This window comes from Metarhizium album (genome assembly GCF_000804445.1).
Source record: "Metarhizium album ARSEF 1941 chromosome Unknown scaffold_13, whole genome shotgun sequence".
Classification (NCBI taxonomy): Eukaryota; Fungi; Ascomycota; class Sordariomycetes; order Hypocreales; family Clavicipitaceae; genus Metarhizium; species Metarhizium album.
The window spans coordinates 592,497-608,597 of NW_024467587.1; the positions used below are offsets into that span (position 1 = coordinate 592,497).

The window sequence follows — 16,101 nt, forward strand, 5'->3', positions numbered from 1 at the left end:
GCCACTGACTAGGACCATCCCGTTGTATGGTGGTTGTTGAGGATGCAATCATCCATGTCATCTCAAGACGGTGTCAAAGGACCCTGATTTGCAGTAGTATGTCGTTGAGAAATACCACAACTGCTGGGTACCACCAGCATGACCAGGCTTCGCTCATGCTCGGGCTGCTCTATCATTCTGCAAATCCTGCATTATCCTCCGCGAGAGAGAGGTCGACATGCCGGCCATCCATGAGGTCCTGAACACAAGACCGGCCATGACATGCGAAATTTGACCGTGAGACGCAGTGGTGTGTTTCCAATGCACAGTCGAGCAAAGAAAACAGTCTACCCTACTCACCACGCGCAAGACAGGTCTTTCTCGACATACACGGACCGGACGGGCAATTCCCCGTTTCCCATCATGTTGGATGTGCTTGTGCATATGCCATGTCCGCCAAGATGCAAAAGCTGGCCCACAAACACGCGCCGAGGTGACCATGGGGTTGCACCGGCACACGAACAGGCTCGCGCCGAACTAAACCACCATGGCTGGCCATCCTTGCCGTCGACAAGGGCCCAGTTTCCATTGTGCGCAGAATCGCCAAGTCGCAAGTAAAACTTTGGCCATGTGTGGCATACACATGCGATTCGGCCGGTGTATGAGATAGCAGCACGTGAACGGCCCAAACACACGGATGCCCACGAGCTACCGTGACACACGGCCTCACCTTCGTCGTGAAACGCGACACACAGGGCTGTTCACGCTCGATCCCACGCCCCGGGATCCAATCATACAACTGCGTAATAACCTACGTGCCGAGCGGCACGACGATCCCACATAGCCGCGCTGTCACTCCCCTGCACAAACACGTTTGGTTGAGTCTTATCCGGCGTGCGGGGAAGCCGGGCTGCTGGACACGACGGAGAAGGGGGAAAGGGGCCGCGCCTGGCGCCTAATGTGGTTTATACAACGCGAACCTTTTAGCCGATGGTTAGTCCGGATTTTTTTTTTCGGGGTTTTTGATTCAGCCGGAGCTACTTTGCCGACCCGCGTTGACTCTGCTTGTCCCAGGGTGGTGGTCGGTTTTCTGTTGTTGGATGACATGCAGCATTGATGCTTCTTGGTCCCGTGGACGCGGCTTACTCGTGTACGTTGCCATCGACCATTTTGTCCACGTAGCAATAAATGCTAAGGATGAGCGGTCAAGGTTTCCCGACACCTTGTTCTCTTACTACTCAAGTCGGGCAAGCCGGAAGCCGTCTTTTCTCATCCAGTTTGGGTAATATGGATCCTGGCTCCAAGCACTAGATAGAAACAAGAAGCAGTGACGTGGACCGAGATTGCCCCTCCCAACCGATCAAGTAAACGGGTCTTGGTCTTGTTGAAGTCGGCCGGCCCCGGCCAGACTCAGGTGCCGAGATTAGTCCACAAACGCTGAACTGCGATATTTTCCCTTCCGCGGACTCGATCATGAAACACCACACACGGGGCCTGAATTGCTTCAACTTTGGAGACTTGGCCACGCCTCGCTGTTTCATTGTCGCCACAAACGTGTTTCGAGCTGTGGTGTTGACGTGTCGGGGATTTTCCGCGCACGTTTTGCACCCTTGTGTGATGGACAGAACGCTGCTTCGAAGCTGGGCGGATTAGACATACATGTGCTGCTAGTACTGACAACTAGGTCGATATCCCATCCATCGTGACTAGCACCAGCAGGAGTGGCAAAAACAGGCCGATAGCTGCTGTTTGCCACGACAAGCGTTTCCATCCCCGGCAGGCTGGTGCAGAGACCTGGGCTAGCGTGTTGCGCGTTTGGCCAGGATGGAGGGTAGCATATGACGCTGCTTCCCTGCTTAGGCAAGGCAGGCTAGTTGTGGTGGAAGACGACGGTCGGCTCGGAGGCGAAGCTGTACGCTTGCGTAATTTGAGAGGTCGCAGTGAGGATGGCAACCGGTGGTGATTAGGAACAGCCATGGTGCCCAGGAGCTGGGTTTGAAGCTCACTCGTTCCAGCTCTTGGTCTGTCACAGAGGCAGGCAGGCAAGCAGGCAAGCAAGCAGGCAAGCCAGCTTTGACCGTCTGTCACAAGCTCAAGCTCGCGCCCTGGCCCGGCTAGCCTCGCCCACGAGGAGCCGGGCTAGATGACTAGTTTCCTGTGCCTCCCTGTGCCGGTCGAGCTAGTAGAGGCTTGCGAGGACCCGTGAAAGCGAGCCAGGCCCTGTCTCGACGTCTCGACACTGCCGAGATGGACTTTCTTTGGTGTCGTGATTTGCGCATTGCCTCCGACCTCTAGTTCCTCGTCAGTCTGATGCAGTGGAGACGTGGACAAACACATGGAGGGATCTACCTTGGCAAGCTGGCAGCTCCGACGTCTGTGCAAACCGTTTAGAACTCCCGTGTTGCTCCATTGTGGCGATTCGTGCTTTTCGGTCAAGTCGAGCATTGAAACGTCGAAATTGAGACTTGGGCCACAGATCGAGATTTGCAGTCTGCCATCGCAATCGGCCATGTCGTGTCGCCCAAGAGCATGGGGATTCGAGTTTGCGATGCCAGAGACAAACATGGAAAACCATGTCTTGTCGACGAAGAATCCCGTTTGCTTTGATTTTGCCCGTGATGCAATTTCGACATCCTGTCCCCCCTCTTTTTTCGTCGGAGCAATTTTCCCGTCGAGAGTTGCAATGTGGTCCCCAACCATGAGAATATTTTTCACGGAGGAGCTGAGCCTTGACGGGCATTGGCATTGGCATTGGCATTGGCATTGGCATTGACCGCCCTCGGCAGCGGCAAAGTACCAAGTACTGACTGTACTTACCTCAGTACAGAGTACCTAGGTACCTAGGTATGTGTCTGCAACTGGTGCAGTACATGCGTACGCCATACCATGACTGTGACACACAAAGTCCCGCTCGTCACCGGCCACTCAACATGATTCCATTTGCATCCATGGCATGGGCATGTCCTGAGGGGGATTTCAGGATTTTCCCCTCCGCGCGAAACCACGAAACTCGGGCCGCGTCGGGCTGGCACAGACGAGAGGGGGTCCCCTCATGTCATTGCCGGGTTTGAATTTTCCTTTTTTTTTTTTCCCTTTCTCTTCCCTTGCCTCCCTGACCCGGAAGGCTCCTGCGCCGAGCGAGCCCCTCCAATGGTGCGGAGACGACGCGGAGCTCATTCATGGTGGTGGTGGTGGTGGATTGACCACGACGAACTCTGCTCACGGACTCGGAGGCGTTAAAGGCTTGGTTGGAGGCGCATGTGAGGTGCGTGCCGGGGCTGGCGAGGGCCGGTCCTTGTTCCTGTCTATCAAATCGACACAGGTCCTGACAATCTGTGTCATGGTGCATGCGCGCAAGGAGAGTTTGATGCTGCCAAGGTTGGGACCAGTGCTGTCCAGTGTCAGCCTGGAACCCATGCATGGCTCGGCAGCGAAGGAATAGCGCATGCAATACATGCCACTCCGTACTTGGTGAACCATATCTGGGCAGAAGCCAATTCGATACCAAGAAGAACCGGGGGGGACGCCGAATGCACGAGATGCCAGATCCAAGCACAGCCGGCCCGCCCCCCTTCTCTGACACTCACGCCTCTCCCCGTGGCTCTGGAACCAGACACAAGAGGAAACAGAAAACTGGAAAACTGGAAAACAGTGGACTGGTGCAGGGACAGGGATGGCGCCTAAAGTGGGTGGGCGTGGGCGCGGTTGCAGCGCACCGCCTCGTCGTCTTGCTCGTCGTCGTCGAGGCTTCTTGCAAACTCGGTCACCTACGGAGTAGAGTGAAGGAGGAAAAGGCCCTGCCTGCTCCATCACCTGTCCTTTCGGCTGGCTGCACGTCGTGGCGTTTTGCGTGAAGCGTGACGAATTCGCGTGTCTGTGGAGACGACGGACCAGCACCAGGCATCTTTTTTGTTCTCTCTCGCACTTGCACTCGCATCTTTTGACGCTCCGCTTCATGCATGCACCTTCAAGAAAATTAGTACGCCGTACGGGGCGCCGAGCGAACAGTCATGGTCATTGCCCGGGGGACGGGTCGTTTCCAAGAGGCAAACCCAACCATCGACGTCGTCGGATCCATCACGTACGTACGGAGAGCATGACCGCATGTCACTACTTATGCGTTGGACCGCTCACCGCGTAATACTCCGTACTGCCAGCGGCATACGTGATAGATGGAGCTGGCAAAGCGGCAGCCTCGTTGGAACCTGGTAGCCCGTCACGTCCGATATCCGATGCTGTGTAAATCCAGCAGCGGGCGAGACAGTGCTCACCCCCGTCGACCCGATGCGTCTGCACGTGTGTGATGCGCAGCCCACGCTCACGCCAGGCGGGTTACATCAAGGGAGCGAGAGATGGCAGGTTGGCCGGTCGCTGACTGTGCAGCTCCAAGACAGATGGCTTGACGTCACTGATGATGCAGTAGGGGGCCGGCTCGATACCTCCATCACCTTTTCCAGGCCACGATTGCCGAGCCCGAGAGACGAAAAGGAAGAAGGGAACAAAGGGTAAAAAAAGGTCCTGGAAGTCCAAGTCCAAGCCCAGGACCGGGCCATAAGCCGGCCCCCGGGAAGGCGGGGGGTGGCTCGCTCCCTACATACTCCGTACTCCGTACTCCCTCCGTACCTAGGTATGTCTACATGAAATATATATCCAACACCCTTTTTTTTTTTTGAATCTTTCTTCTCCGTCCTGCGCAGGGTCCGACCGAGACGTGTAATTGCTCCTCTGCGCTTTCACGAGGAAAAAAAAAATAGTGTTCACAAAAAGGACCCCGAGACATGAGAACCAGACCGTCTACTAAGCCGCCTGACACATCTCCTCCCACAAGCACTCAATGGCCGGTGTCTCACAGCTTCCCACCCCATGCCGATGGGAAGGAACCCGAGGCATCAGCCGCGCTGGCCCTCAGCATTTGAGACGGGCCCCGGTGAGGCTGGCAAAAGCTGGTGGTTGGACGGCAATCTCCATGCCATGCCGCCTGCAGACGGACCAATGTTTGGCGGAACATGAGAACTCGCACGTCCGAGTAGTAAGTAGTCTTTGTGTGAAGGTATGGAGTACGTACGCACGTACGCGTTGCCAGTGCTCGCTGCTCTAAAAAAAAAAAAAAAGAGAAATCCGTCACACAGGCCCCGGCGAAGTTGTGTGCCCAAACCCAAGGGGCAACTGTCGAACAGGGCTGGCTGCCCGCATGAGCCTTGCTGGCGACCGGGCAAAGAGAGTGTGTACATGCATACGTACATCCGAGGCGCTACCAACACAACACAACGGGTGGTTGGGGGGCTCGGGGCCACGAAGCTTGATGTCATTTACTATTGTCCGGTATAAATTCAGAGAGTATGTAGTCAACATGCGACATTGTACATGACTAGGTACTCAACGCTGTACGGAGCACTTCCGTGGTTGATCCCCCCCTCCCTCCGGTGTCAGAGATCGGCACGGCCAGCAGCCACCCTGCCGCCGGGCGTGGTGCTTTCGTGCTCCCTTGCTGCTGGGTTTTTCTTTTCCGCTCGTCCGCTCTGGAGCACACGCCTGCCAGTCGGCAAGTGGCAAGCATCAAGCATCAAGCATCAAGCTGGATGTGGTCGGTGGTCGGTCCGCGACGGGCTGCGGCTGCGGCTGCGGCCTTTTGACTGACATCTTTTTGACTGACATGTCCTTGTCCCGACTCCCGGTGGCCGCTTTTGGCAGACAGACAGACAGACAGACAGACAGACCACTCGGATACTCCGTACATGGGCGGCAGACATACCGGTGGGCAGAAAAACCGCTGCCTCTCGAGCGGTTGGCATCGCCTGCTACTGCCAATGCCGGCCGGCACTGCCACCAGCACCGACTGGCACTACTGCTCGGCGTCGCGAGGGCCCGCAGGCCCTGCTCGCCACTACTCGGCTGCGTATCCCGACAGGCCTCGTGTGCGATAGTGGAGAGAGGCGCGGCGGCTGTCAAGCACGCACGGCCGACGGGGACCCAGGCCCCAGCGAGCGAGGGCCAGACGTACACGGATCCGGCCGCGAGGGCGTGGTGTTTCTGGACTCTGGAGACGACGAGTTTGCGGCGGCGCTGCGTGCCCGGGCGTGGCATGTACTGTCATGTGCCAGTACTGGGAAACAGTTTGTCTGTACTCCGTACGGAGTGCTCCGTCCGCATGTGCGTTGGCACCCCGTCTACGGAGTGCTATCATACATGTCATCCATCACCTCTTGGCCTCGCCTCGCCTGGTGCCGGTGCGGGTGCGGGTGCCGGGGCCGGGGCCGTTGCTGTGCTGTTGCCGGGCCAGCTCTCCATCAAATCCGTCCAGCACCGAGGCCCTTGTCGACGCTGACGCCCGGACCGGCCGGCTCTTGCGAAGCGTCGTCGTCGTCGTCGTCGTCGTCGACTGTTGCCCAGCTCCATTGGCAGTCGTGTCGTTTCGATTCCCGCACTTGCTGTGCGCGTGCGCGTGCGCGTGACGCCGCGTCCGAGCTGTCGCCACGTGCTTGACGCTCTTCACTCCTCGTACCTCACCTCATGACCGTCCATCGCTGTGCTGGTGCACGTCATCTGCGGCATGGTGGTGGAAGCAACCGCGTTGGGTTGCGCAACGGCATTGCCGTGCATCGGCGGTTTGCCGAGGAAAAAAAAAGGGAAAGGAAGGGAAAAAGCGGTGCTGCTCCTTCCAGGCCCCGCTCCCGCTGCCTTCTTTCCCACATGGGAAGGATTCCAGAAGGCTATTCCGCATCCGGCCTCGGTGCTGAATAGCTCCCGGCCTTGTTTCAGCGTAATTTGGTTCCTTTTTTTTTTTCCCTTCCCCCATGCTACAGAGTGCTAGGGCCACTATTCGCCAGAGCAGGACTTCAACGGCCCACGCCAGCCAGCCTGTCTGTCTGCCTGCCTGCCTGGCACAGGAATATGGACAGGGGCCTGGCTGTGTTCTGACGACGGATGCCGTATGCGGTCCTCTTTGCAGGGAAGGGAAAAAAAAAAAAAAAAAAAGCCCTGCTTCAGCACTCGGGTCCCCCTGCTCCTTATGTTGACTCTGCCTGACACTGTCTTTTATTTGTTCTTTTTTTTTCCTCTTTAGCAAGACAGCAGGTTGCCGGAGCACAGCTGCGTGCGTGATTATCCAGAGATCCTTCTGTCCTGCTCCTCCCCGTCCCTCGCCGAGCCCGGCCTGTCTTGGATCCTCGTCGTATTTGGCCGTGATCAAAGTTGGCCTGCGCTTCCACTTTCGAGTGGCTCCTACTTACTACTACATGCTAAGCTCACGCCCAAGTCGCGATGCCACTCTCGCTCTCTGCTCTTTGTAATAATAAAGCCCGTCCGACAGGGGGCCGTCATGCAGTGCATCCAAATACGTGGTGGAAGCAAAGAACCCCCCCCAAGCCCGGTGCTCCATGCACATTAATGCCAATGCCAGGCACTATTATAATACTGTAAACTCCAGCCTGGCCCCAGAGCATCGGCGCCAATTTCCACAAAGTCCTGACTCCTGACTCCTGACTGACCGACTGAGCTCGCGGCGCCCACTTTACGCGTCCAGAATCCCCGACGCGTGCCGTGCCATGCCTGAACCTCGCCTCGCCTCGCCTCGCCTTCCTTACCTTGCTTCATAAAGTGCATGCAGAGTGCAAAAGAAAACCCCAATGCGGCGAAAACCCACTTTCTTGGCACAGCCAAATCTCCAGCCAACTTTCGAGACACCCAAAAAGGCCCGTCAAGGGGGGCGCTGACCGCACACGACCCAGCCCCGTCGAGTCCGTCCAAGGAGAAGAAAGCCTTGGTTCACCAATTGCGCACTCAGGGATAGCGGCGACGTCTTGTTGCCTTGTCCGCCCTCTGCCTCCTCTCGCTCCTGTGACCGCCTTCAAGCCTGCAAGCATAGAAGCATGTGTGAGACTTGTGTGGTTTTTTCCTGCAGTCGACTCGGTGCTGCCCCGACCCGACATGATGCTGTTCGAGAGTCGTTTTTCGCTCGGCCGTGCCTTGTCTCTCTTCATTTTTTAATTTTGTCAGTCCACCATGCAACTCTGCAACGCAAACCTGGTGCCAGGGATCGAGCAGAGAGAGAGGCCAGGCGCTGCACCCCACTGACAACACATATATCATATTCATTCCTCTTTCCGGATCCAGGTCCTCTCCTCTTCCTTCACCTGCCATGGGCAACCATTAACATACTCATGTATGTACCGAGTGCTCCGTACTTGTCCGTCAACTTCGTATTACTGCTCCGTATTAGTGCAATAGATGCACCGGTAAATACTAACCGTTTGCGCATGCATGAACGGCTTGGCAGACAAACTGGCTCCCCTGCCCAAGAAAGTGGATTCGTCAAGTCAAAAAGTATAATACGTCACGTGAGAGGCAGAAACCAGACTGTCCGTCAATCTCTCCGCGCACGGGCTGCGACATGATACTGACAGCTTGTATTGCGTTCTTCTCTGTATTTGGCTGGACGACCGCCCTAGGCCTTCAAGGCGGCGTCAGCTGAAGCTCAGTGACTTGTATCCTCATCCTTGGGGGTTGTACGTTGCGACCCGGCGGTGCTAGCAGCTCGGGTCCAGCGCGCAACTATTGCATCAGCTGTCCTATAACACAGCAAGGCCTCACCGTCTCGTGCGACTTCCCGGCACAATGAAAAGCGGCTGTTTTGAGTAAATTGAAGCGAGTCCTGGTAACTGTGGCTGATGCCACAAGTGAAACGTCGCCAATCGTTTGGGCGTGTCATTATATCCTAGAGTTTGGTTTCTTCTCTCATCGTAATTCAACCGCCCGGAGTGCCAAAGAGAAACTGGATTTCCAAGCTGTGCGGCTTTCCGTGAGGAAGACTCACATGGCTGTTGGTTCCACATGTGGACCGGGCATTGATGGCGAGAGAGAGGGCAAGCATTGGTAAAATAAGCCAACGACTACTCCGTACAGAGTAGCCACAGGAACAATCGGGCACGTCCGTCCAGCCCTCACGTTGTTGGTTGTTGGTTGTCAGGACTCGGCAGTCCGCAAAGCTGAGCGACTCGAGGTTTTTACGCCAGGGATCGTTGCCTGGCCTGGGCAGGAACGCGACTTCCTTCCAGCCTCCTCGTTTATTACCACGTAACGCTTGGCCGCAAACACCAGTGACAAAGGTTTGCCCCATACAGAAGAGTAACCTGCATATGTGTCCTTCTCCCGGACGGCTGCCTTGGAGGCATCCCTATTTGCAGGTAAAGTGTGATATGTGCTGGACGCATCGCTACCATCCCGTCAGATTTACATGTAATCATTACATGCAGACTGGTGACTGGGTTTGCGGCAGGTTTCATTGGCAGGAATACCTCAAAAGACGCCTCCGTAGTGGCCCGTACATACGTACATGTACGGAGTATGTACGTACTATACGGAGTAACCAAGCCGCCAAGGCGATAATAGGTCGAGATGGTCGGTACTGCTAACAAACAACCTTGGTAGGTGTGATTTTTGTTAGGGACCTCCCCTGACCGATTGGCTGGGGTTGAGGAGCTCATCTTTGACGCGCATGATAAATTGGATCTCGCCCACTCGTGCCAGAGCGCGTTTCTGGCATCTGATTGGGTGCAGCATGTCACGGAGGCTGCCAGCGTTCATGGGGCCATGCACCATGGCAAGTCCATTGTACCCAACGGGTCGAAGTAGCGCAAAGAGTTATGCTATTCCAAGGCTGCGTAATGTTGATTGTCGCATCTGGGGAGCCCTCCCATTTGGTTGCCGAGCCCAGGGCTGCGAGAAGATCTAAACTGTCGCCCGGGCGGGCGCTTCATGGAAGTTTCCTTCCTGTGGTGATTTGCAGGGACGTCCCGGTTCGGTTTGAGACGATGACTGCCACTCCATACCTGTCTAGTTTGGTGATGGGCAGCTTGGGGCCACGATAAGGCTTTGTGGCGCTCGAGATCTTCTTGCCCCTACGGAGTACGGAGTAGTGCAAAGCCAAATTGTAGACGATAACTTTTGACCAAAGACGTGCTGCAAATTGCGTAGACTGGCAGTGCTCCGTACGTATTGGATGCCTGTCGATGGAGCCCATGAGCCCTCGAAGCCAATTTCGTCATGCGGCTACGTACCACTTTCAGCAGCGCATGACAACTGCAAGGTCCCAGCCATGGGCTCCACAGGCGTTAGCCTTCCCGGGTACGTACGTGACATGAAAGAGACGAAGCCGGACAAGAGCAGAGGCGTGTTGATTGTGAGGTTGAGGCGCTGCTCTTCCCACAGCGAGGCAAGATGGGAGAATTCGATGACCGCGAACAAGGGGAGGAACGGAGGTGGCTGAGTGGGGCTTCTGCCCTGACCACGGGCACTCGAGGTTTTACTATGCACGTACTCAAGTACGTAGCATGCTGGCAAGGGCAACTTCGCCTGCTACTCGCTCTTTCCACTTTCGGGAACACTGGCTTCAGAGAGGGGAGAGAGACATGGGGGTTTCTCCCCGTGACCAAAGAATCAATGTTCCAGATGTCTGTCTGGTTTTGTAAATTCGAAGGCGGGGACGGACTTCCGTGTAACGCTTCCAACTCCCTATTCCGCCGACCAGTCTGCAGGTGCTGCTGCAACTACTCCGTATTTGCTACTCACTTGTCCCCGTCAGCTTCCCGGCCTCAATCGAACAGCTGCTCGAGCCATGGACACAGGCCAATTCAATTTCCAACGTGGGCATTGGCCCGATGGACAATGACGTAGACAAAACGCGAAGCTATCAGTTCACAGACGGCCGGCGCTGGGACGATGCCAGGACACAGAGCAACGGCGCTGTTGCACGGCATAGTCCGGACCATATTGTGAACCAGGCCCTACATTTATCTGCTGCTAGTGCTCCGTCCTACACCGTACAATAAGGACAGGGCAAGCCACGGCTAGTAAACGACGATTCCCTGGCGCACCCCAAACAGCGCCCTTTGTTGAGCTACGAGGTTGTAGCCCGAAAAATGGGAGGACAGCGGCTGGCTATTGCCAATGATGTCGGGAATAGGGAGTAGCAGGCCTGCATGCTCTGGTGTTTGCTCGAGCAGAAAATGGCCGTAGCCCTGATGTCGAAGTCGTCCGTCGGGACTGGGCATTGAAAACGATGACTCAACTCGGACGAGACAGGACTAGACGTTTCGCGTGCCAACTGAAAGATCCAGCCTAATGAATCCTCCTACGATCCGACTTGCCCGCGGACCAGAACCTCATGGAGACGGTGAGACTGGTCTGGCATGAACAATTAAAACTTTCAACACGAGCCCAATAAACAATGGGACACCTGACAGCGTATCCGCTCCGCGCCCAGGAGCGGGCGACGTACAAGGCTGGGCCGTGGGCTCCAAAACGCCGACATCTGCGGAAGTACTTTGGACAAATGATGATGTACGTACTCTTTGGGGACGAAGCAATCCAGAAAGGGAACAGCTTCGTCGGGCACATGAAAATAAAAAAAAATGCGCCAATGATGCAACGATCACAAATGCTGTCGTCAACAAGCACGAGATCGAGATGTTCCAAGTACGTAGCAGGGCAGATTCCGTATTTTTATTTTTATTTTTGTCAAGGCTGTACTCTCTTGACTTTCTATTTATTTATTTACTTTTTGGCCTCATTTGATGGCAAATTATTTCTGCGTCATCTGTCGCGGTCAGGCAGGAGGCCGCGAACATGGGCCGAGTGAGGAAGCAAAATAAACAAAGAGACCCAACTACGTCGGGACTCATCACGATCGATGTACGGGGTGTTTTGTACTTGGTACCCCGTACGTGGACTTACTGACAGCACGGCAGAAAAGGGTTGGAGCAATAACGGTGGGCTTCATTAGTCCGAGTGTCGGCCCAAAAAGGAGCACGACAATGACGCCAATACTACGTGCGGATATTCCAGGATTAAGGATTCAACAAACAATCTTGCAAGTCGATGACAAACATACAAACGAAAGGAGAAATACACGGTAGTTATTAATCGTGACCTCTGACATTTGCTTGCCCATAACGGCAAGTTGCAGCCCGTCTCTCTCTCTCTCTCTCTCTCTCTCTCTCTCTCTCTCTCTCTCTCTTTTTTTTTTGGTCCATTTCCGCCTTGTTTCTGGTTCGTTGCCTTTCATGTTGTCTTATGTCTTTGAATGTCCCTTGCCCATCATCAATTTCCGTCCTGCGGGGGTCAACCATGACGCTGTGCGAAATTGCATGCTCAACAAGGCAATTACGGAAGACACTAGTGTTTTATGCTAGGTCTGATCATATCATTCATACCTGCTCATCATCCCCGCCTGGCGCATCAAAGTTTTGGCCATTAGTACGTAGTGCCCATTGTTCATCATAGACAGACCCCTGTCCACATGGAAATCGGAAATTGGATATCGGACAGTTGACGTCGAGGAGGAAGGCAGAAGGAAACGCCCGATCGATGCTTTGGTTTAGATTCGAGACAGCTTGCCAGGAGCCCAAGGGGCCAAGGCCAGGCCAGGCAGGCACGGTGAGCTAAAATGGTGCATTCTCCGGGGAGGGTCACGATCAGATTACGATCGCGATACCAGGTTCCTGTTTGTGATGTTGCCCTACCTATGTACGTTACCTTGTTGAATGCATGTGTGTGTCTACAAATAGGCCGTCCCCATGCTCGGATGGCCAGATGCACCGGCCACGAATCATTGGCGAGCGCTGGCGTGTTTGCCTCGAGGCGTTTTTTTTTTCCTTTTTTTTCTTTGAGGGGCTAACCAATCCTGCATGAAACTAGGTAATGGGCAGGAAGTGAGCACACTAACATCTCAAACGTGTGAGTTGAATCCTAATGTACATGGAGAAAGAGCGCATCATGTTCGCGAATGCTCCATCCATATCGTGCCGCCAAATGGCGAGGTGTGCGGAATACCCATCGCCTGGCTTGCCAACGGCGAGTTGGCTGTGGCGGCAGGATCGATATCGAGCGTTTGTGGTGATGATGATGATGAGGAATAAAACTCTCACTCGTAGACTTGGGCGTCGTGCTAAGCAACTCTTCCTCTCTCCATTGGTCCGTACTTAGACACGACCATGTCTGGATATGCAAAGCACGTCTGCACACGGTCGCAAAATGAGGCCATGTCCTACAGGCCTGGTCAGAAATGGCCACAATTGGAAACACACCGGCACGGGCATCATGGTGATATACCTTGCCGGGTCTGCAAATAGACAAACGAGATGCCAGTGCTGACAATGTCACGGGCTGCCAATGAGTATAGTGCACAGTACCACATAACACGCGCGACTGCAACGCGGATGCGGGCGTTGATTGTGGCACATCAAACCCTGGTTGCTCCAGCCCGGCGTGGTGCCAGCGGAGTAGTGGCAGTGGTAGTGGTAGTGATGGGAACTCCGTACGGCGTCTGGCAATACCTCCTCCGTGCTGGGTAATGGTCTTGTATTGTATCGTGCGGAGTACCTAGAAGCGTGTCGTAGTAACTATAAACGTTGTATGTATGGGAGGAGCACGCATGTCGTGTCGAGTCGTGTCGTGTCGTGTCGTGTCTGGCGTCGTTGAACCCGGTCGACTTTCGGTTCAGGCCCAGTCCGTGATCGATCCACTCGAGCAACAAGAGGTGTCAGCCAAGGCACCCCTCCCCAGGCGGACGGGGTCGCCTGGGGCCGTCGAGCGTTTTGCTGCCGCGATGTGCTCACCATCCATGTCGGCCGTGGGCCATGGCCTGGCGTCGTGGTTTGCCCGTGGTGTTCTGGTGTTCTGGTGACTGGTGCGGTGTGCTGGACCTGGAGTCGCGGTGCTGGAGGAGTCCCATGTGTTTGTGGCCACACACCAGACCAGTTGACCCATCCATCAGACGAGCAAGTCGCGCAGAAGCATTTCCCACTCCCACCCGAGCCCTCGCTCGCACGCAGCATGCGCAAAGTCGGTATATATGTCCTCCGTACTATATGCACTCGTGTACGGAGTACCTGCCCGGTGCCAGACCCCCAGCTGCCCCAGTGTGGCCGCCGACGGGCCACCCGCCGCCTTGGCTCCACGCTCAAGGTACCGAGAACCTACTTGGAGGTACATGCTCCAGTGCTCCAGTGCATAAAGTACACACTCCAGCCTTGGAGCCTCCGCTAATATCCGTCCTGCCGTCATGCCGCTGATTCAATTGATGCTCTCTCTTTTTTTTTCCCTGCCTTTTCGTGTGTCCGACCTGCGAATGCCGCTGCACAACCCTACAATGCGTTTGGCTCAGTAACGGGCTGGCTCGCAGATTTGCTAAAGTTCCAAGTCAAAGGGCTCGTGGAGTAAGGCCAAGGTGCCTGGCATCCCAAGTACTTGCCCAGTACTCACAGGGTATCCGCTGCTGCTGCTCCTGCTGCTCCTGCTGCTGCTGGTACCCAGTCAGTCAAGGCTGCTCGACTGCGGGCCGCACTCCTCGGTGGAACTGTACTGGGCTGTACTGGTACTCCCCGCTCCCTACAGGCGCCCAGTAGCACTCGGTAGTATTACGCTGTTGAGACTCTGGTATGGCGCTTGCTACCTCTGCAGCTCCCAGCTCAGCTCCTCGGGCTTGTTAAAACTACTCCAGACCTCCCTCCCTCCTGCCTTTTCTATGCCACCTCCCCCTCTCCTCATTCTCTCCTTCCTCTCCCTCGTTTCCCATCCACCCATTCCCTCATCCATTCGGCCTCGTCCTGACCCGTTGGGGCGACCAGGTCAGATTCGAGTCTGACTACTGGACTGAGGAGAATTCCCGCCGTCTCGCTATCCTCTCCCCGCGGCCCGAACCCCCTTCGGCCGCCGTCTGTATTCAACAGGATAGGAACAGGCGACTTCTGAACCACCACCGCCTCTCCGACTCGACCTTCAACCTGGGTAGAGGCAAGGGATTATAATATACAGTGGAATACGGAAACACCTTGACTGGTATTCTTGCTATTCCACTTGCCCAATTATCTCTCCCAGGCCCTTTTCAGCCAGCACCTTGGCGTATCATTCGCCCTACGTCCCCAGAATTCCTCAGCACCGAATCGAGGAATTTCGAACCCAGCCTGTCCAATCCGCTCGCTCGCTCCCTTGGCTACCTGTCCACGCCGCCAGTTCATCCAGCGTTACTTCCCGAGACTTTGATTCGTGCATTGACGTCGTCATCTTGAGCGAGGGTTTGATCTTTGCTTCGGTCTGAGAGCTCCATCAGATCTGGCTCAAGTACCGTCAATCTTGTGTTGAGAACGGAAAAAAAAAAAAAAAAAAAAGACGCGGGTTAGACCTTACCAGCCGCCTTCCTGCAGCTTGGCGAGCAGGTATTCTACCTTGCTCGTATTTCACTTCGTTCTGCGTGCCCTTCGTTTCTCGTGTTTGGCATCACCAGCTTCGTTTGCCAAACTTGGTCAGCATCCAAAACTAATTTGGTCGTAATCATTGATTCTTCACCGGTCATCAATCTGACCACGTCTCTTGGAGTCACTGAACCAAGTTCATTACGACGCACACACCAGTCTCGTATGTGCAATAGACAGGTATGTTGCGTGGAGCACACCACGACATTAGCTTTCAATAGGATGTCTCTAATCAATGTCGAGTTTCGCCCTCATTCAGCTGCGTGCCGTGGCTGACTTTTTGCATATCTCGACCTCTCCACAGTCGCGGTCGACTTCAATCCTCAGATTGCTCGTGTGGGAGACGTTAGCTCGTTGGTCCCACCCAATCACAGGACTGTCTCAACCCTTCTGCGGCCTCTTTGTCTTGTGCCCTTGGCCTTTTCGACGGTAAGCCATTTCTCCTCCACCAACGCCATCCCTTGTTCTGCTGCTTCTACCCGCGCCCCTTTGGGTCCCTTTCGCTGCCAATTCATCGCATTCCTCGTACCAGCCCACGAAGCCCTCCAGCCAAGGGAGTGGCCACGCCAGGCGGAAGAGCACGCATTGCCTGAGGGATGCCAGCGCGCATGCTTCTTGCACCACCCGAGATCGACCAGATCGAATTCTGCAGCGGGTCTTCATTGCTAACGGACCGCGTCGATATTCTCTAGTTTTATCAAGTAGTCTCTTCTTAAGCCGGCCCTCGTCCGATCCTTTTCTCCCAAGACTCTGGAATACCGTTGATCAAGTCCATGGTCTCGGTTTCGTTCCCAGCCACAGTCACTCTTTTCTATTGCTTCTTCACCACACTCCTTTTAATCTTCTAATACCTTAATTTCTTGTGCGCGCGGCT

At 55.1% G+C, this 16,101-nt stretch overlaps 2 protein-coding genes across 2 annotated transcripts; both read right to left on the minus strand.

Annotated features, from left to right (window-relative positions):
- Positions 1 to 2,118: 2,118 nt before the first annotated feature.
- Positions 2,119 to 2,490, minus strand: MAM_05416 (uncharacterized protein; the record flags this gene model as incomplete). The annotated part of the gene is made up of 1 exon (XM_040824214.1): positions 2,119 to 2,490. One exon carries the CDS (start codon positions 2,488 to 2,490, stop codon positions 2,119 to 2,121), a length of 372 nt encoding a protein of 123 aa, XP_040677926.1.
- Positions 2,491 to 6,175: 3,685 nt separating this feature from the next.
- Positions 6,176 to 6,531, minus strand: MAM_05417 (uncharacterized protein; the record flags this gene model as incomplete). Its single annotated transcript, XM_040824215.1, has 2 exons — positions 6,176 to 6,407; positions 6,482 to 6,531. 2 exons carry the CDS (start codon positions 6,529 to 6,531, stop codon positions 6,176 to 6,178), a joined length of 282 nt encoding a protein of 93 aa, XP_040677927.1.
- Positions 6,532 to 16,101: the final 9,570 nt, after the last annotated feature.